This window comes from Pseudophryne corroboree, chromosome 5 (assembly GCF_028390025.1).
Source record: "Pseudophryne corroboree isolate aPseCor3 chromosome 5, aPseCor3.hap2, whole genome shotgun sequence".
In the NCBI taxonomy this organism is placed as follows: Eukaryota; Metazoa; Chordata; class Amphibia; order Anura; family Myobatrachidae; genus Pseudophryne; species Pseudophryne corroboree.
In genome coordinates this window covers 187,436,383-187,458,528 of record NC_086448.1, presented here as the reverse complement: position 1 = coordinate 187,458,528, position 22,146 = coordinate 187,436,383, and the positions used below count along the sequence as shown (strand labels likewise).

Here is a 22,146-nt window from a genome sequence, read left to right as displayed (position 1 = left end):
CCCTTGAGGCTATATGGATGTATTTAACCCCTGCCAGATCTCACAAACTCCGGGAGAAGAGCCCGCCGTTTTAGGGGGCGGGGCCTATTCTCCTCAGCACACGGCGCCATTTTCCTGCTCAGCTCTGCTGTGAGGAAGGCTCCCAGGCTCTCCCCTGCACTGCACTACAGAAACAGGGTTAAAACAGAGAGGGGGGGCACTTATTTGGCGATATGATTACATATGTGAAAATGCTATAAGGGAAAACACTTGTATAAGGGGTTGTCCCTGTATAATTATAGCGTTTTTGGTGTGTGCTGGCAAACTCTCCCTCTGTCTCCCCAAAGGGCTAGTGGGGTCCTGTCCTCTATCAGAGCATTCCCTGTGTGTGTGCTGTGTGTCGGTACGTGTGTGTCGACATGTAGCAGGACGATGTTGGTGAGGAGGCGGAGCAAATTGCCTGTATTGGTGATGTCACTCTCTAGGGAGTCGACACCGGAATGGATGGCTTATTTAGGAATTACGTGATAATGTCAACACGATGCAAGGTCGGTTGACGACATGAGACGGCCGGCAAACAAATTAGTACCTGTCCAGGCGTCTCAGACACCGTCAGGGGCTTGTAAAAACGCCCATTTACCTCAGTTGGTCGACACAGACACAGACACGGACACTGACTTCAGTGTCGACGGTGAAGAAACAAACGTATTTTCCTTTAGGGCCACACGTTACATGTTAAGGGCAATGAAGGAGGTGTTACATATTTCTGATACTACAAGTACCACAAATAAGGGTATTATGTAGGGTGGGAATAATCTACTTGTAGTTTTTCCTGAATCAGATAAATTAAAGTGTGTGATGATACGTGGGTTTCCTCCGATAGAAAATTATTTGAGGTATACCCTTTCCCGCCAGAAGTGAGGGCGAGTTGGAAAACACACCTTAGGGTGGATAAGGCGCTCACACGCTTATAAAAACAAGTGGCGTTACCGTCTCCAGATACGGCCGCCCTCAAGGAGCCAGCTGATAGGAAGCTGAAAAATATCCTAAAAAGTATATACACACATACTTGTGTTATACTACGACCAGCAATCGCCTCAGCCTGGATGTGCAGCGCTGGGGGGGCTTGGTCGGATTTCCTGACTGAAAATATTGATACCCTTGACAGGAACAATATTTTATTGACTATAGAGCATTTTAAGGATGCATTTCTATATATGCGAGATGCACAGAGGGATATTTGCATTCTGGCATCAAGAGTAGATGTGATGTCCATATCTGCCAGACGATGTTTATAGACACGACAGTGGTCAGGTGATACAGATTCCAGACGGCACATGGAAGTATTGCCGTATAAAGGGGCGGTCCATCGGACCTGGTGGCCATGGCAACAGCTGGAAAATCCACTTTTGTTACCCCAAGTCACATCTCAGCAGAAAAGGACACAGTCTTTTCAGTCTCAGTCCTTTCGTACCCATAAAGGCAGGCGGGCAAAAGGCCAGTCATATCTGCCCAGGGTTAGAGGAAAGGGAAGAAGACTGCAGCAGGCAGCCCATTCCCAGGAACAGAAGTCCTCCACAGCTTCTGCCAAGTCCGCAGCATGACGCTGGGGCCATACAAGCGGACTCAGGTGCGGTGGGGGGTCATCTCAAGAGTTTCAGCACGCAGTGGGCTCACTCGCAAGTGGACTCCTGGATCCTACACGTAGTATCCCAGGTGTACATTGGAAATTCGAGACGTCTTCCCCTCACAAGTTCCTGAAGTCTGCTTTACCAACGTCTCCCTCCGACAGGGAGGCAGTATTGGGAAAAAATTCACAGGCTGTATTCCCAGCAGGTGATAATCAAAGTACCCCTCCTACAACAAGGGAAGGGGTATTATTCCACACTATATTGTGGTACTGAAGCCAAACGGCTCGGTGAGATCTAAAAGATTTGAACAATTACATACAAGGGTTCAAATCAAGATGGAGTCACTCAGAGCAGTGATAGCGAACCAGGACGATATGGTGTCACTGGATATCAGGGACGCTTACCTACATGTCCAAATTTTGCCCTTCTCACCAAGGGTATCTCAGGTTCGTGGTACAGAACTGTCACTATCAGTTCAGACGCTGCCGTTTGGATTGTCCACGGCACCCCGGGTCTTTACCATGGTAATGGCCGAAATGATGATTCTTCCTAAAAGAAATATGGACGCTTTCCTGATAAGGGCAAGGTCCAGAGAACAGTTGGCGGTCGGAGTAGCACTATCTCAAGTAGTTCTACGACAGCACGAGTGAATTCCAAAATCGCAGCTTTTCCGACGACACGTCTAATGTTCCTAGGAATGATTCTGGACACAGTCCAGAAAAGGATGTTTTCTCCCGGAGAAGAAGGCCAGGGAGTTATCCGAGCTAGTCAGGAACCTCCTAAAACCAGGAAAGGTATCAGTGCATCATTGCACAAGGGTCCTGTGAAAAATGGTGGTTTCTTACAAAGCGATCCCATTCGGTAGATTTCACGCAAGAACCTTTCAGTGGAATCTGCTGGGAAAATGGTCCGGATCGCATCTTCAGATGCATCAGCGGATAACCCTGTATCCAAGGACAAGGGTGTTTTCTTCTGCGGTGGCTGCAGAGTGCTCATCTATGAAAGGGCCGCAGATTCGACATTCAGGACTGGGTCCTGGTGACCACGGATGCCAGCCTGAGTGGCTGGGGAGCAGTCACACAAGGAAAAAATTTCCAGGGAGTGTGATCAAGTCTGGAGACTTCTCTCCACATAAATATACTGGAGCTAAGGGCAATTTACAAGGCTCTAAGCTTAGCAAGACCTCTGCTTCAAGGTCAGCCGGTATTGATCCAGTGGGACAACATCACGGCAGTCGCCCACGTAAACAGACAGGGCGGCACATGAAGCAGGAGGGAAATGGCAGAAACTGCAAGGATTCTTCGCTGGGCGAAAAATCATGTGATAACACTCTCAGCAGTGGTAATTCCGGGAGTGGAAAACTGGGAAGCAGACTTCCTCAGCAGGCATAACCTCCACCCGGGAGAGTGGGGACTTCAGCGGGAAGTCTTCCACATGATTGTAAACCGTTGGGAAAAACCAAAGGTGGACATGATGGCGTCCCGCCTGAACAAAAAACTAGACAGATATTGCGCCAGGTCAAGGGACCCTCAGGCAATAGCGGTGGACGCTCTGGTAACACTGTGGGTGTACCAGTCAGGGTATGTGTTCCCTCCTATGCATCTCATACCAAAAGTACTGAGAATCATAAGAAGGAGATGAGTAAGAACGATACTCGTGGTTCCGGATGGGTCAAGAAGGACTTGGTACCCGGAACTTCAAGAGATGCTCACGGAAGAACCGTGGCCTCTACCTTTAAGAGAGGACCTGCTCCAGCAGGGGCCTTGTCTGTTCCAAGACTTACCGCGGCTGCGTTTGACGGCATGGCAGTTGAACGCCGGATCCTGAAAGGGCATTCCAGATGAAGTCATCCCTACCCTGGTCGAAGCCAGGAAGGATGTAACCGCAAAACATTTTCACCGCATTTGGCGAAAATATGTTGCGTGGTGTGAGGCCAAGAAGGTCCCTACAGAGGAATTCCAACTGGGTCGTTTCCTACATTTCCTGAAAACAGGACTGTCTATGGGCCTAAAATTAGGGTCCATTAAGGTTCAAATTTCGACCCTGGTCGAATTTCTTCCAGAAAGAACTGGCTTCAGTGCCTGAAGTTCAGACGTTTGTAAAAGGGGTACTGCATATACAGCCTCCTTTGGTGCCCCCAGTGGCACCTTGGGATCTCAATGTTGTTTTGAGTTTCCTAAAGTCACATTGGTTTGATCCACTCACCACTGTGGAATTAAAATATTTCACATGGAAGGTGAAGATTCTATTAGCCCTGGCTTCAGCCAGGCGTGTGTCAGAATGGGCGGCTTTATCATATAAAAGCCCTTACTTAATTTTTCATTCTGACAGGGCAGAATTGAGGACTCGTCCTCAATTTCTCCTTAAGGTGTTTTCTGTTTTTCACATGAACCAACCTATTGTGGTACCTGCGGCTACTAGGGACTTGGAGGACTCCAAGTTACTTGACGTTGTCAGGGCCCTGAAAATATATGTTTCCAGGACGACTGGAGTCAGAAAATCTGACTCGCTGTTTAGCCTGTATGCACCCAACAAGATGGGTGTTCCTGCTTCTAAGCAGACGATTGCTCGCTGGATTTGTAGTACAATTCAGCTTGCACATTCTGTGGCAGGCTTGCCACAGCCAAAATCAGTAAAAGCCCATTCCACAAGGAAGTGGGCTCATCTTGGGCGGCTGCCCGAGGGGTCTCAGCTTTACAACTTTGCCGAGCTGCTACTTGGTCAGGGGCACACCCTGACTGAGGAGGACCTGGAGTTCTCTCATTCGGTGCTGCAGAGTCATCCGCACTCTCCCGCCCGTTTGGGAGCTTTGGTATAATCCCCATGGTCCTGACGGAGTCCCCAGCATCCACTTAGGACGTTAGAGAAAATAAGAATTTACTTACCGATAATTCTATTTCTCGTAGTCCGTAGTGGATGCTGGGCGCCCATCCCAAGTGCGGATTGTCTGCAATACTTGTACATAGTTATTGTTACAAAAATCGGGTTATTCTTGTTGTGAGCCATCTTTTCAGAGGCTCCTTCGTTGTTATCATACTGTTAACTGGGTTCAGATCACAGGTTGTACGGTGTGATTGGTGTGGCTGGTATGAGTCTTACCCGGGATTCAATATCCTTCCTTATTATGCACGCTCGTCCGGGCACAGTATCCTAACTGAGGCTTGGAGGAGGGTCATAGGGGGAGGAGCCAGTGCACACCACCTGATCCTAAAGCTTTTATTATTGTGCCCTGTCTCCTGCGAAGCCGCTAAACCCCATGGTCCTGACGGAGTAACCAGCATCCACTACGGACTACGAGAAATATAATTATCGGTAAGTAAATTCTTATTTTTATGCAAAGAATTAACATTATCATTTAAAACCGTCCACATATCCATCCAATCAGGTGTCGGCGCCGTCGGCGGACACACCACATTCATTTGCTCCCGCTCCTCTCCCACATAGCCTTCCACATCAGACATGTCGACACAAGCGTACCGACACACCACACACACAGGGAATGTCCTTTCTGAAGACCGTTCCCCGAGGCCCTTTGGAGAGACAGAGAGAGAGTATGCCAGCACACACCCCAGCGCTATATAACCCAGGAATAACACAGTAACTTAATGTTAACCCAGTAGCTGCTGTTGATATACTTTTTTGCGCCTAATTATGTGCCCCCCCTCTCTTTTCAACCCTCTTCTACCGTGTATCAGCAGGGGAGAGCCTGGGGAGCTTCCTCTTAGCGTGCTGTGGAGAAAAAATGGCGCTGGTGAGTGCTGAGGGAGAAGCCCTGCCCCCTCGGCGGCGGGCTTCTGTCCCGCTTAAATTTAATTTCTTTGGCGGGGGCTCCTACTTATGTACAGTGCCCAGCTGTATATATATATGTTTATTTGCCAGAATGAGGTCCCAAATGCTGCCCAGGGCGCCCCCCCTGCGCCCTAACAGTGACCGGAGTATGTGTAGGTGTGTGGAGCAATGGCGCACAGCTGCAGTGCTGTGCGTTACCTCCAGTGAAGATCACAAAGTCTTCTGCCGCCTGTGAAGTCTTCTTGCTTCTCTTACTCACCCGGCTTCAGTCTTCCGGCTCTGAGAGGGGGACGGCGGCGCGGCTCTGGGACGGACGGCGAGGGTGAGATCCTGCGTACCGATCCCTCTGGAGCTAATGGTGTCCAGTAGCCTAAGAAGCAGGACCTAGCTTCAGAGAGTAGGGCTACTTCTCTCCCCTCAGTCCCACGATGCAGGGAGTCTGTTGCCAGCAGAGCTCCCTGAAAATAAAAAACCTAACAAAAAACTTTCTATCAGCAAACTCAGGAGAGCTCACTGAAAAGCAACTAGCTCCTCTAGGCACAGGATCAAACTGAGGTCTGGAGGAGGGGCAGAGAGGGAGGAGCCAGTGCACACCAGGAACTAAATTCTTTCTTAAAGTGCCCATGTCTCCAGCGGAGCCCGTCTCTCCCCATGGTCCTTACGGAGTCCCCAGCATCCTCTAGGACGTTAGAGAAATATAAAACATTATAAACCCACCTCTCCTCCCCCACCCAAAATCAAAGGCTAAAGGTTACATTTATAGTTTAATATATCCTCTAGAAGAGAAATATTTAACCACAAAATTAATCACCACATGTAGCAGATTCATTTAAATAGCATTAGAAAATGGTTTATACTGACTTTAGGAAGCATTACAAAAGCAAAATGTAATTAAGGGTTAAATAGGAACCAGAAACCAAAGGGAATTCACTGCTAACTAAAGTACCCCTCTATAAATTGCATAGGACAAATTCTATCCCTCCCACTAGTACACCTGTGCTTTACTCCGCTCCTCAGTGTTCCAGAGCGCTGAACAAACAGGGGGGCTAGGAGACAGAGAGCACAGCATCCCAGCTCTCCTGCTAGGATAGCTGCCCAATTATTTACACATTCTCCCCGTTACTATAAGACCACTGGAATACTAAGCAAGAAGAGAAGAGAAGTGAATGAAGTAGAATGGAGGTTGTATCCTTTGTCCATATAGAAGATGGGCACATACTATACTGCAAATTAATTGTAACTGGGTAGATATCACAGTAGTACATTGTGGTTCCCGTGGGATGAATGTAGTTAGGATGAAATAGTGTGGTCCACTAGATTTAGGAGACCTCTCTAGAGCTCTGTACCTGTAGAACAAACCAGAAACCATTTCTCTGCACTAACTTGGCTACTTCTAATAACTCACTGGCTTTATTTCATAAAGATGTGTATGTGGAAAGCATCGCTAATTGCAGTTTTAGATTAAAGCAAAGCACCATCTCAGGTTGGCATTATGCTGTACTTGCCCGTGATTACGGACAAAACAAAGATATAACGCATATGCGGCTTACATTTTACACACGCGCAGCCAATAAAAGGTGGTTTTAGAAGCGCTAACATACTTTGATATGCAACCAGCTGTTCTTTAGGGAAATAATCCAAAGCGACCTTCTAATTTACAATGCTAATTTTATGTTGAATTATGATACATGTACAACCACCATATATCACTTTACCATATAAAGGTTGTATGTACATTTTGGTACCCGCAGCCATACTATTTTAGATTTTACTGAACTGTATCTCATGCTCTTTGTAAAACCTTATAAGGGCAATGCCTAGTTTCCCTTCTTTTATGTATACCATACATACAAGCAAAAAATGGAAATCGAGGGATATGGGAGTTACAGACACATAGGAAATTCCAGCGTAACTGGTGATGAGTAGGGGATACACTAAAGGGGGGTACTCACGGAGCGATATTCTAAGCAATCTGACTAGATTGCTTAGAATATCGGCAAGATCGCTCCGTGTGTAGCCCCCTCGGCGATAGCGATGCGCGGCCCCGCACATCGCTATCGCCGCTGCTAGATTGGCCTGCATGCAGGCCAATCTAGCGGGTCGCTCACTTCACCCGCTGGGTGAAGTGAGCGGCCCCCCCGTCTCCCCCCGCACGCTCAGCACAGATCGCGCTGTGCTGAGCGGCAGGAGAGATGTGTGCTGAGCGGTTCGCTCAGCACGCATCTCTCCTTGATCGGCCCGTGAGTACTGGGCTTAACACTTTCTATTTGTAGTGCTGAAAGAAGTTTCAGATAGCTCAGGCCTCACACAGAACTTACAAGACTATTTCTGTTCTCTCATGCTCTGGGAAATTAATTGACTCCATCCCAAAACACACTAAGTTCCCCCACTAGAGACTATATTTCACATTATAAACTAATATTAAATATAGTGTACATGTCAGTTGCTTGTATATCTCATTTCTTAACACCCTGCTGTGAAATCTGAGGACAGTATGCAGGGGACAGTACTGATGAAAGCTTTTATATTTACCTCACTGCAGGATGCAACAGCTCTGTGTAGAGGAGTCAACCATTTGCTGTCTTTGGCATTTACTCTAGCTCCTGCAACACACAGATGTAGAGCCAATGTTAATTTAACACTGTATTAATAAACTACAGACATGCCGTAAATGATATTCATATATTGTGCCACAGAGCTTCACATTACAAGCAATTTCAACTTTAAATAGCTGAACAATACACTTTATAGCTAAACGCACTTATTCTGCAATTTCTAAAAATGGTGCAATTTTTATTTGAACATAAAAATAAGTTTGTGTAATACAATTTAGTAGTAACTGGGAATTTTAACAGCTGGGTGGCAGAGAAGGGTACTGGTATCTCTGGATATATATATATATATATATATATATATATAAATACTTCAAACCACAATGTTGCAGTGATCTTGATTTCATCTGCATAAAGTCACTTGAACGCGAGACACAAAAGATGACTCACATTTCATAGCAGCAACCATACTAACACGTAACCACAGCAACAAGCATAGATATGTACCATGACATTAAACAGGCTGATTCAGAAATAAAAAAATAAAAATAAAAAAAGCAAAATCAGGAAGTCTGACAATCTTTCTCCAGGTTACGCAGCATTTGTAAGTCTGTCTCTAAGACATTTACTTCCTCACAACAGGACTGCTTGCAGGCTTCTTAATTATCAGGAAAACTGTTGCATCCTATCGGAATACTTTTGTTACCGTTCCAAGGTGACTTTAACTGCAATGTCGCTGAAGGTGTTCTCAGTCATTTGCCAAGTCAATTTTTTTTTTTTTTTTTTTTTTAACATTTGCGACTGTCGCATTTCAACATCAGCAATGCTCATTTTTTAATGCAGCCCTCACACATTTAAATATCTGATCAATTCACATTCCCTACTGCCTTGACAAAGACAAACATTGGTCCAGAACTGGATACTACTATTGCCCAACAATCTTCAAACAGAATGCCCACACCAAAAGGAAGAGATTTCAAGGAAGATCTCGATTCTGCCCACTGAGCAGACAGCCTTAGCCAAAATCCTGGAAGCTACCTAAGCACTGTCTTACACAGCGTCACATACTCTCGGGTGTAGTATGTAATGCCGGTGGTCGGGCTCCCGGCGACCAGCATACCGGCGCCGGAATCCTGACCGCCGGCATAATGGAATACCATGTGGCTGCCTTACATATCTTTTCTGCATGTTGTGTGCCCATGAAGGACCTACCTTACGTGTAGAGTGAGCAGAGACATTAGCCGGAACAGGGAGATCAGCTCGAGAGTATGCTTCTGACATAGTCATTCGAAGCAATCTTGCTAGCGTCTGTTTAGTAGCAAGCCATCCTCTCTTGTGAAATCCGTAGAGAATGAAGAGAGAATATGTCTTTCTGATGACACTGGTACCATCTAGGTAGATTCTTAATGAACGGACTACGTCCAGCGACGCTTCTCCCGCATAAAGTCCCGATACCTGAAAAGCCGGGACTACAATCTCTTCGTTAAGGTGAAACTTAGATACCACCTTAGGAAGATAACCAGACCTAGTTCTGAGAACTGCTTTATCTGGATTAAAAAAAAATCAGAAAAGGAAATTTACATGACAGCGGTCCTAAATCTGATACTCTTCTAGCTGATGTCATAGTCAGTAGAAAGAGTACTTTAGCTGTCAACCATTTAAGATCCACTTTCCTAAGTGGTTCAAATGGAGCACCCTTAAGGGCTATGAGGACCAGACTTAAATCCCAAGGTACTGCAGAAGGAGCAAAAGGTGGTTGAATGCGCAGCATTCCCTGGATATAAGTACGCACATCCTGTAAGGTGGCAATTTTCTTTTGAAACCATACAGTCAATGCTGAAACTTGAACTCTCAAGGAAGCCACCTTCAAACCCTTATCCATTCCTGCATGAAGGAAATCTAAAATTCTGGATACTCTGAAAGATTTTGAATGTATATTTCTTTCACTGCACCAATGAACATAGGCTTGCATATTCGGTGATAAACGCGAGCAGAGGAGGGTTTCCTAGCTCTGAGCATTGTTTGAATTACCTGTTGTGAAAAACCTCTTGCCTTTAGGATAGAGGTTTCAACAGCCACGCCGTCAAACACAGCCTGTAATAACAAGGACCCTGCATCGGTAGATCTGGACGTTGAGGGAGCAGAATTGGAGCCTCCATCAACATCCTCTGCAGATCTATGTACAAATGCCTTCTGGGCCAAGCCTGAGCTATTAGAATCACGGCACCCTTTGCTTGCTTTATTTTCCTCACCACCCTGGGTATCAGGGAGATTGGAGGAAACAGATATGCCAGATGAAATTCCCATTTCACTGACAGTGCGTCCACAAGGATCGCTCTGGGGTCTTTTGTTCTTGACCCGTATGCCGGAACTTTGTTGTTCAGACTGGACGCCATGAGATCCATCTCTGGCAACCCCCACTTGTCCACTAGAGTCTGAAATACTTCCGGGTGTAGAGCCCATTCCGTTGCTCGAATGGTGTGTCGACTGAGAAAGTCAGCTTCCCAGTTTAGGACTCCTGGAACGAACACTGCGGATAATGCTGGAAGATAGAGTTCTGCCCACTTTAGTATGTGACTTACCTCCTTCATTGCTCTTTGGCTGCGAAAATGTTGCTGGAGGATAGCGAACCTGAGGTAACACTGATGGGACAATGCTATCGGCACATGCAGGTAAGCATCCTGTATATCCAAAGATACCAAGTAATACCCTGGTTCCATGGCCAAAACTATGGGGCGTAATGTTTCCATGTGGAACCTTGGGTCCCAAATGTATGTTTAACATTTTGAGATTGAGGATGGGCCGAAATGACCCATTTGGCTTCTGGACCAAAAATAGGTTGGAGTAAAAAGCCTGCGCCGGTTGTGCCGGGGGTACTGGAATAATTACCCCAGACTGAATCAATGGCCACCTACCTTGGAGTCCCCCAGGTGGAGGCCCGCACCATCAGGCTGATGGTTTCTGTTCTGGTTTGGAAGCTGGCCCTCTAGTGGCCCATTGCTTCTTTGCATTACCAGACTTATTGTACTGGATTTGCCTTGATTCATTTTTACCTTTTGTTTTACCTTGCCACCGAAATGACCGAAACCCGAGCCCTTAGGTTTAGGGTTATAACTGGCAGGAAACCTGACCTTCTTGGATTCAGCTTCTGACTCCAGAATATCTGTAAGTTCCTTACCAAAAATAATGTTCCCAACAAAAGGCAAAGCTTCCAGAACCTTCTTGGATTCTGAATCAGCTTTCCATGTACGTAGCCAAATTGCTCTGCGAGCAGCTACCGTTAAGGCTGATGCTTTAGAATCAATCGTACCCATATCCATTGCTGCTTCTTCTAGGAATTGCGCAGCCTGTTTCATATGGGCTATATGGGACTCCTGCTCCCTAGTAGGTGCTGAGAGCCCACTGTCCAGTTCTTCAGCCCATTCAACTACCGCTTTTGCCATCCAGGCTGAAGCCATAGCCGGCCTAATGACTGCTCCTGACAGGGAAAATATGTTTTTCAAAAAAACAAACTCTTCTGTCTGTGACATCATTTAATGACGTAGATGGCAAAGGCAAAAAAGATTTTCGCATTAATCGAATGACGTGCGTATCTACCTTAGGAGGCACTTCTCTTTTTAACCAGTCCCCAGTTGGAAAAGGGTAACAGGAATCCCATTTCTTTGGAATTCTATATTTCCTATTGGGCGTAGCACAAGTTTCCTCCATAAATTCCGTCAGTTCCTCTGACCCTGGAAACTCAACCCTGTTTTGGGACGTTGAAACACAGGTGCCTTAGTTTTAAATTATTGCCTCAGCTGAATACTCTAGAGACAAAATAGCCTTCATTACTCCAATTAACTCAGCTATATCCTCTGAGCTGAAACCCTCAATTTGTTCTTCAAATGGTGAAGTAGAGTATATGGAGTCATTATCTGTTGTATCACCCTGTGTAGCCTTTGAATTTGATGATATATTTACCCTTGGTTTATCAGCTTGTTGATTTGTAGAAACTGTAGGGGCTATACCATAAGATGGGAGCTACATGTATGGGTTAATAGTGTACCCTATTCCTGAGGTTGAAGCTGCAGGGACCAATCTGTCAGCTATACTGGATAAGGTTTGTGTAAACACGGCCCAAGGAGGATCTACTTGTCATTGAACAGGGATCTGCCTTGCAATCTGCTGAAACGCAAAACAATTTGCACATAACCCATCGTGTGCTAGAGTTTGAGTAGATAACCCCACCTTGCAAGATAAACATGTTTTGAGTGTTGGTGTTACTGTTATTGTAACCTCGTCACCTTTGCCGCTCTTAGACATGATAAACAATCAGATTTTTCACAGTATGCTACACAATCTGTGATTGTAATCACTTTACATGTATAAAGGTGATATCAGTCTGATTCCAACCCAAGCACCAACATTGAGGTTCAGAAGAATCACTGACAAACATATATAAAGTCAGCAATCACACTAGCAGTCAGTGACATGTTATATATTAGGGTGTGTACACACTGAGATATTTTCTTTTGATTTTGACTATATAGTCAAAATCGCAAGAAAAGTTAGTGCAGATCGCAAGGTGAAAGTCACCTTGCGATCCCAATTCGATCCTGATGCGCGGTCCCTCCAGGTCGGCATAGCAAGAAAAGATAGACTGTGCAGGCAAGTCAATCCTTGCTAGATCGGTGTACTATCTAGTTAATCTCACATGTCAATGACATCTCTCACAAGCCAAAATCGGAAGCACACATAGTCCATATCTCAAGAAAAGTTAGTCAAAACCTGTGCTATCTGGGCTCCGGGAGTTCAAGGGAAATCGCAAGTGAAAATCGGGCATAGCAAGGATCTCACCGTGTGTACACACCCTATGTCATATATTTGTCATATGAGCATATTATCAACTACGAACACATTTCAAGTATGTAGAAGTACATCCAATGTATTTTGTTCTATAGTTATTCTAATGTATCCAGACGCAATTGCAGAGAAAACCACGGTATTGTACATAAACTCATATGCAATAGTTACTAAACTTAACTATTCTTACTGACAAAAAGTAGATAGAAATTTAGTGCTGTATAACCCTTACTCCGTAGAGTGGGATACAGGGAGACTCACTCCACTTCCAGGATCGATCAATACGTTCACAAACGCTGAGTGGATCCAGACGCTACTAGTGTACACAAAAAACTACAAGTAGATTATTCCCACCCTACATAATACCCTTATTTGTGGTACTTGTAGTATCAGAAATATGTAACACCTCCTTCATTGCCCTTAACATGTAACGTGTGGCCCTAAAGGAAAATACGTTTGTTTCTTCACCGTCGACACTGAAGTCAGTGTCCGTGTCGACCAACTGAGGTAAATGGGCATTTTTACAAGCCCCTGACGGTGTCTGAGACGCCTGGACAGGTACTAATTTGTTTGCCGGCCGTCTCATGTCGTCAACCGACCTTGCATCGTGTTGACATTATCACGTAATTCCTAAATAAGCCATCCATTCCGGTGTCGACTCCCTAGAGAGTGACATCACCAATACAGGCAATTTGCTCCGCCTCCTCACCAACATCGTCCTCCTACATGTCGACACACACGTACCGACACACAGCACACACACAGAGAATGCTCTGATAGAGGACAGGACCCCACTAGCCCTTTGGGGAGACAGAGGGAGAGTTTGCCAGCACACACCAAAAACGCTATAATTATACAGGGACAACCCCTTATACAAGTGTTTTCCCTTATAGCATTTTCACATATGTAATCATATCGCCAAATAAGTGCCCCCCCTCTCTGTTTTAACCCTGTTTCTGTAGTGCAGTGCAGGGGAGAGCCTGGGAGCCTTCCTCACAGCAGAGCTGAGCAGGAAAATGGCGCCGTGTGCTGAGGAGAATAGGCCCCGCCCCCTAAAACGGCGGGCTCTTCTCCCGGAGTTTGTGAGATCTGGCAGGGGTTAAATACATCCATCTAGCCTCAAGGGCTATATGTGATGTATTTTAGCCATAAAAAGGTATAATACATTGCTGCCCAGGGCGCCCCCCCCAGTGCCCTGCACCCTCAGTGACCGCTGGTATGAAGTGTGCTGACAACAATGGCGCACAGCTGCAGTGCTGTGCGCTACCTTATGAAGACTGAAAGTCTTCTGCCGCCTGTTTCTGGACCTCTGGACCTCTTCAACTTCGGCATCTGCAAGGGGGGTCGGCGGCACGGCTCCGGGACGAACCCCAGGGTGAGACCTGTGTTCCGACTCCCTCTGGAGCTAATGGTGTCCAGTAGCCTAAGAAGCAAATCCATCCTGCACGCAGGTGAGTTTACTTCTCTCCCCTAAGTCCCTTGTAGCAGTGAGCCTGTTGCCAGCAGGACTCACTGAAAATAAAAAAACCTAACTTAAACTTTTATTCTAAGCAGCTCAGGAGAGCCACCTAGATTGCACCCTTCTCGGCCGGGCACAAAAATCTAACTGAGGCTTGGAGGAGGGTCATAGGGGGAGGAGCCAGTGCACACCACCTGATCCTAAAGCTTTTATTATTGTGCCCTGTCTCCTGCGGAGCCGCTAAACCCCATGGTCCTGACGGAGTCCCCAGCATCCACTTAGGACGTTAGAGAAATAATAATTCTGTGGCAGCACTATACCTAATAAGAACTCTCAGAAAAAAAGTCTGAAGCTGGCACAGACCGAGGGTTCAATAGGAGTAGAACATATGGTTACTATAATTCACAAGTAAAAAATACTCCAGTAGCATATCTTGTGAAACAATCCTATATTAGCATCAGAGAAAACCTGAAACACCTGGCCCCCACAGGTATAGTAATATAGGAATAGCATGCTGAGTGAAATACCCTGCAATAAGGCAACCACGCAGCAGCTACATGCACACACACGCATATAGTCACAAACGTACCATGCAGAAATTATGTACCATAAACTGTACTGGACTAGCAATACAAAGTAATACTCAGTATGGCTATATGTGATAACAATAGATATAGCAAACGCAGTAGGCACTGGATGTATATCACAGGGTGTTTGTACCACACAACCCTGACAGTATGCACTCTTTCTTAACTAACACAGTCGCAGTGACAGGTAGAATACTCAAGTGTCCTGTAGGAAGCACAGCACTGGCAGTCAGGCAGTTCCACAGAGGAGGATTTGCCCCAGCAATCCCAGGAACAGCAAGGCTCTATCTGTAATGGCTGCTGACCGGGAGTGAGGGAGAAGGAAGCAGCTCCAGGGCGGGAACATTGCAGAAATGGCGCCCTGGGGCCGGTGGGAGGGGCCTCAGGTCCGGCCTGCTCCCACTGCTGGCATCCCCACAGGGCGTACGGGCAGTAAAGAAAGTTGGGGGGTAATGCTACAACATCCTCCCCTGACCTGTGCCCATACAGAATCACCCTGGTGGCTAGTGGAACATCAGCCCAGTAATCTGTGTCCACGCCAGCACATGTGGCCCGCCTCCTATGGCCACGCGGGATCGCGGTGCTAAGTGCAGCACAGAATACCCTTACCTCCCGCTTGTCAGTGGCCCTACGATCCGGGAGGCGGCGGCGTGTGTGTGACTCACGGGCAGAGAGGGGAAGAAGCCGGCTCCTCCGCTGTAGTGACCAGGCAACCACGGCGCGGGAGTATACAGCGCCGCTGGAGGTGATGGAGCTGCAGCAGAGACGTCTATCAGACACAGCCTGCTGCAGCCCTTGTAAAATCCTCTTCTTTTCTTTAAAGTTAAAGCTAAGAATAAGCTGCCTGAAGCAGCCTCCTGTTAAGTGACCTGCAACTGCAGGCACCAACTACAAACTGAGCTCACTGGCATGAAGGCGGGATTATAGAGGAGGCGGCGCTGCGCATCTTGGGAACAGTCTAAAGCTTTGAGCCTGTTGGTGCCTCGGATCAAGATCCTACTCTACACCCCGATGTTATTTCTTGTGGAGCCCAGTGTACCCCACAGCAAAACGCAGGCATTCCCAAGCATTTTCAGGGAGGGTGTGTGATGTCAGCTCGGCCCCGATCAGCCTGTTTGTGTCGCACTGTAGGAGTAAGTCCTGAGCTACGCACAACTGGAAAAGTAATTCAATGGTGAGTGAGTTGCAAATGGATTTGTAGATATCCATTGTCCGGTGAAGTTTTCGCACGGCGTACGCATGCATTCGCACACTTGCTTAGGGCGAGTTTTCACTCTCTATGGGCGGCGACTATCTGATCGCAGCCCTCTGCAAAATCGCAGAGGAGCGATCAGATCTGAATTAGGCCCAAAGTCTTGTAATACACTTAGTAGACAAAAATTATTGGACACGGACAACAAATAGATCAACAACAGTTTACTGACGTCAGTACTTTGTAGGTCCACCACGTGCTGTGATTACTGCAGACTCCCTTCTTGGCAAAACAGCAGGCAGTATGTTTGCCATTTCGCCTTAAGTACAGTGACAAACTGTGACACTGAAGAAGGTAGAGTTGGTCTAGAACACACCCTACACCAATTCATCCCAGAGGTTCTCAATGGGGTTAAGATCTGGACTTTGAGCTGACCAGTCCATCCAAGTTACCAAACTTTCTGTATACCAGCCCAGCGTCGTCCCGGAAATATATGATATAAGATACTGTGAAATGCTGATGGATATTTTGGACTGATAATTTGTTTCTAACAAACCAAATACTTTTCAAAGTCCTAGAAATGTGTCCATTATGAGCCATATGATGCGAGAGGCCAGGTGTGACAAACGCTCTACCACGGGTAGCAATGCCAATGCTTAAGTATTTTTTACAGAAGGTTACATTTTAATTCACTAACTGCACACTAAGCAGCTAATAGTGTATTAAGTACTGTACTCTGGATTAGTATTTCTCTGACGTCCTAGTGGATGCTGGGTACTCCGTAAGGACCATGGGGAATAGACGGGCTCCGCAGGAGACTGGGCACTTCTTTAAAGAAAAGATTAGGTACTACATCTGGTGTGCACTGGCTCCTCCCTCTATGCCCCTCCTCCAGACCTCAGTTAGAATCTGTGCCCGGCCTGAGCTGGATGCACTTAGTGGGCTCTCCTGAGTTCACTATAAAGAAAAGTATTTGTTAGGTTTTTTATTTTCAGTGAGATCTGCTGGCAACAGACTCACTGCTACGTGGGACTTAGGGGAGAGAAGCAAACCTACCTGCTTGCAGCTAGCTTGTGCTTCTAGGCTACTGGACACCATTAGCTCCAGAGGTATCGAACACAGGGCCGACCTCGATTGTCCGTTCCCAGAGCCGCGCCGCCGTCCCCCTTGCAGAGCCAGAAGACGGAAGAAACCGGAGAAAATCGGCGGCTGAAGACTCCGGTCTTCAATAAGGTAGCGCACAGCACTGCAGCTGTGCGCCATTGCTCCCACAGCACACCACACGCTCCGGTCACTGGTGGGTGCAGGGCGCTGGGGGGGGGCGCCCTGGGCTGCAATTAGTATACCTATTGGCACAAAAAAGCACATAATACAGTGTATAACACTGTATATGTGCAGAAACCCCCGCCATTAACGTTATAAAGAGCGGGAGAAGCCCGCCGCTGAAGGGGCAGGGCTAACTTCCTCAGCACAGCCAGCGCCATTTTCTCTTCACAGCTCCCCTGGAAGGACGCTCCCCAGGCTCTCCCCTGCAGTATACGCTACAGAAAGGGTAAAAAAGAGAGGGGGGGGCACATAAATTTAGGCGCAAAATTGTGATATAAGCAGCTATAGGGGGAAATTCACTTGTGTATAGTGTATATCCCTCTGTTATATAGCGCTCTGGTGTGTGCTGGCATACTCTGTCTCCCCAAAGGACTTTGTGGGGTCCTGTCCTCAGTCAGAGCATTCCCTGTGTGTGTGTGTGTGTGTGCGGTGTGTCGGTACGGCTGTGTCGACATGTTTGATGAGGACGCTTACGTGGAGGCGGAGCACCTTTCTGCCCAGAGGCAGGGGTAGAGGGAAAAAGCTGCACCATACAGCCAGTTCCCAAGAACAAAAATCCTCCCCTGCTTCCACTAAGTCCACCGCATGACGCTGGGGCTCCACATGTGGAGCCAGGTGCGGTGGGGGCCCGTCTCCGGAACTTCAGCGACCAGTGGGTTCGCTCACAGGTGGATCTCTGGGTTCTACAAGTGGTATCTCAGGGATACAAGCTGGAGTTCGAGACGTCTCCCCCTCGCCGTTACCTCAAATCAGCCTTGCCAGCTACTCCCCAGGACAGGGAGGTAGTACTGGCAGCAATTCACAAGCTGTACCTCCAGCAGGTGATAATCAAAGTTCCCCTCCTTCAACAGGGACGGGGTTACTATTCCACAATGTTTGTGGTACCGAAACCAGACTGTTCGGTGAGACCCATTCTAAATTTGAAATCCTTGAACACTTATATAAGGAATTCAAGTTCAAAATGGAATCGCTCAGGGCGGTTATTGCAAGCCTGGAAGAGGGGGATTACATGGTATCACTGGACATCAAGGATGCTTACCTCCATGTCCCCATTTACCCACCTCACCAGGTGTACCTCCGTTTTGTGGTACAGGACTGCCATTACCAATTCCAGACGTTGCCGTTTGGTAAATACCCTCGGTGCCGTGGACAGACCAAAGTAATGGCCGAAATGATGACACTCCTTCGAAAGAAGGGAGTTATAATTATCCCGTACTTGGACGATCTCCTTATAAAGGAGAGGTCCAGGGAGCAGTTGTTGGTCGGAGTAGCACTATCTCAGGAAGTGCTACAACAGCACGGCTGGATTCTGAATATCCCAAAGTCGCAGCTAGTTCCTACGAAGCGTCTGCTGTTCCTGGGTATGATTCTGGACACAGAACAGAAGAAGGTGTTTCTCCCGGAGGAGAAGGCCAAGGAGTTGTCATCTCTGGTCAAGACCTCCTGAAACCAAAACAGGTGTCGGTGCATCACTGCACGCGAGTCCTGGGAAAGATGGTAGCTTCTTACGAGGCAATTCCATTCGGCAGGTTCCATGCAAGGATCTTTCAGTGGGATCTGTTAGACAAGTGGTCCGGATCGCATCTTCAGATGCATCGGCTGATCACCTTGTCCCCGAGGGCCAGGGTGTCTCTGCTGTGGTGGCTGCAGAGTGCTCATCTTCTCGAGGGCCGCAGATTCGGCATACAGGACTGGGTCCTGGTGACCACGGATGCAAGTCTCCGAGGTTGGGGGGCAGTCACTAAGGGAAGAAACTTCCAAGGACAATGGTCGAGTCAGGAGGCTTCCCTACACAAATATTCTGGAACTAAGGGCCATTTACAATGCCCTAAGTCAGGCAAAACCCCTGCTTCAAAACCAGCCGGTGCTGATTCAGTCAGACAACATCACGGCGGTCGCCCATGTAAACCGACAGGGCGGCACAAGAAGCAGGATGGCGATGGCAGAAGCCACAAGGATTCTCCGATGGGCGGAAAATCACGTGATAGCACTGTCAGCAGTGTTCATTCCGGGAGTGGACAACTGGGAAGCAGACTTCCTCAGCAGGCACGACCTCCACCCGGGAGAGTGGGGACTTCATCCAGAAGTCTTCCAGCTGATTGTAAATCGTTGGGAAAGGCCACAGGTGGACATGATGGCGTCCCACCTCAACAAAAAGCTAAAAAGATATTGCGCCAGGTCAAGAGACCCTCAGGCGATAGCTGTGGACGCTCTAGTGACACCGTGGGTGTACCAGTCGGTTTATGTGTTCCCTCCTCTTCCTCTCATACCAAAGGTACTGAGGATAATAAGAAAGAGAGGAGTAAGAACTATACTCATCGTTCCGGATTGGCCAAGAAGGACTTGGTACCCGGAACTACAAGAAATGATCTCAGAGGACCCTTGGCCTCTGCCTCTCAGACAGGACCTGCTACAGCAGGGGCCCTGTCTGTTCCAAGACTTACCGCGGCTGCGTTTGACGGCATGGCGGTTGAACGCCGGATCCTGATGGAAAAGGGCATTCCGGTTGAAGTCATTCCTACGCTGATAAAAGCTAGGGAGGATGTGACTGCAAAACATTATCACTGCATATGGCGAAAATATGTTGCTTGGTGTGAGGCTATGAAGGCCCCAACAGAAGAATTTCAGCTGGGTCGATTTCTGCACTTCCTACAGTCAGGAGTGACTATGGGCCTAAAATTGGGATCCATTAAAGTCCAGATTTCGTCCCTGTCTATTTTCTTTAAAAAAGAACTGGCTTCACTGCCTGAAGTTCAGACGTTTGTTAAGGGAGTGCTGCATATTCAGCCCCCTTTTGTGCCTCCAGTGGCACCTTGGGATCTCAACGTTGTGTTGATTTCCTAAAATCACATTGGTTTGAGCCACTTCAGACCGTGGAGTTGAAATATCTCACGTGGAAAGTGGTCATGCTTTTGGCCTTGGCTTCGGCTAGGCGTGTGTCAGAATTGGCGGCTTTGTCATGTAAAAGCCCCTATCTGATCTTCCATATGGACAGGGCAGAATTGAGGACTCGTCCCCAATTTCTCCCTAAGGTGGTATCAGCGTTTCATTTGAACCAACCTATTGTGGTGCCTGCGGCTACTCGGGACTTGGAGGCTTCCAAGTTGCTGGATGTAGTCCGGGCCCTGAAAATCTATGTTTCCAGGACGGCTAGAGTCAGAAAAACTGAATCGCTGTTTATCCTGCATGCACCCAACAAGCTGGGTGCTCCTGCTTCTAAGCAAACTATTGCTCGCTGGATCTGTAGCACGATTCAACTTGCACATTCTGCGGCTGGACTGCCGCATCCTAAATCAGTCAAAGCCCATTCCACGAGGAAGGTGGGCTCTTCTTGGGCGGCTGCCCGAGGGGTCTCTGCTTTACAACTTTGCCGAACTGCTACCTGGTCGGGATCAAACACGTTTGCAAAATTCTACAAGTTTGATACCCTGGCTGAGGAGGACCTTGAGTTTGCTCATTCGGTGCTGCAGAGTCATCCGCACTCTCCCGCCCGTTTGGGAGCTTTGGTATAATCCCCATGGTCCTTACGGAGTACCCAGCATCCACTAGGACGTCAGAGAAAATAAGATTTTACTCACCGGTAAATCTATTTCTCGTAGTCCGTAGTGGATGCTGGGAGCCCGTCCCAAGTGCGGAATTCTGCAATACTTGTATATAGTTATTGCTCAACTATAGGGTTTTTTGTTCTGAGCCATCAGTTTAATGAGGCTCAGTTGTTCATACTGTTAACTGGGTATAGTTATCACGAGTTGTACGGTGTGATTGGTGTGGCTGGTATGAGTCTTACCCTGGATTCCAAATCCTTTCCTTGTAATGTCAGCTCTTCCGGGCACAGTTTCCCTAACTGAGGTCTGGAGGAGGGGCATAGAGGGAGGAGCCAGTGCACACCAGATGTAGTACCTAATCTTTTCTTTAAAGAAGTGCCCAGTCTCCTGCGGAGCCCGTCTATTCCCCATGGTCCTTACGGAGTACCCAGCATCCACTACGGACTACGAGAAATAGATTTACCGGTGAGTAAAATCTTATTTTTTATTTCAAAGGAATTGGTATAAAGTAGCAGCTTAAACATACCTATGCATGGTGAGTCACTGGATATAGGATCTCTGACATTTCACCCAGATTATGTACTTTGCACTGAATTTTACAACTTAATTCGCTATTAGTGTGCTAGGTACTTTGTACTAGAATTTTAAGCACAAAAGTATTTGAATACAGTAGAAAAAAAATAAAACGCGTATTAAAAGAAAGTGGCATGGCGTGGTGGCACATCAAACAGACCTGCAGTCAGGATAAATATATGTCAACACAACTGCAAGAGCTACACTTCATTTACGCTAATTAAGACTATACATACACACATAGATGGCCTCTGAATAGGTAATGTGAATACACCTCAAAGGGGCGTACAGTTTAATAAGCATATTGTATTCATTTACTGTACAGGGTCCATTATGATGACCCCTGTAACATGTAAACACCTTTGTTATGGGGAACCATTGTGCATCATGCAGACATTATTCAGGACCCCTCTTCTATGCAGACCCTATTCTGTCAAACTGTATTTTATTCTAGTCACACCATTTTTTCCTCCCCCCTGCCTCTGGTGAAAACAATTAGGCTAAATGGGCCCATTGCTACAATCAGCTGCATCATTGGATGTTTGAGTTCCCTGTAGAAGAGGAAGCAAAGCTCCATAAGCCAAAATTAATTCAATACAGTCAAAATATCAGCCATGAGCAGATACAAACCATGGACCTGATACACAAATAGCAGCAGAAGTGGGTATCTG

The 22,146-nt window shown here is 47.1% G+C and overlaps 1 protein-coding gene across 2 annotated transcripts in view; it reads right to left on the bottom strand.

The window, feature by feature from the left end:
- The window catches only part of ANKRD28 (ankyrin repeat domain 28), a 497,286-nt gene that overhangs the window by 177,587 nt on the left and 297,553 nt on the right, over positions 1 to 22,146 (bottom strand). For both annotated transcript variants that reach the window (XM_063921942.1, XM_063921941.1), the window contains exon 4: positions 7,932 to 8,002. In XM_063921942.1, the coding sequence (XP_063778012.1) occupies positions 7,932 to 8,002 (71 nt within the window). The remainder of the gene's footprint in view (positions 1 to 7,931; positions 8,003 to 22,146) is intronic.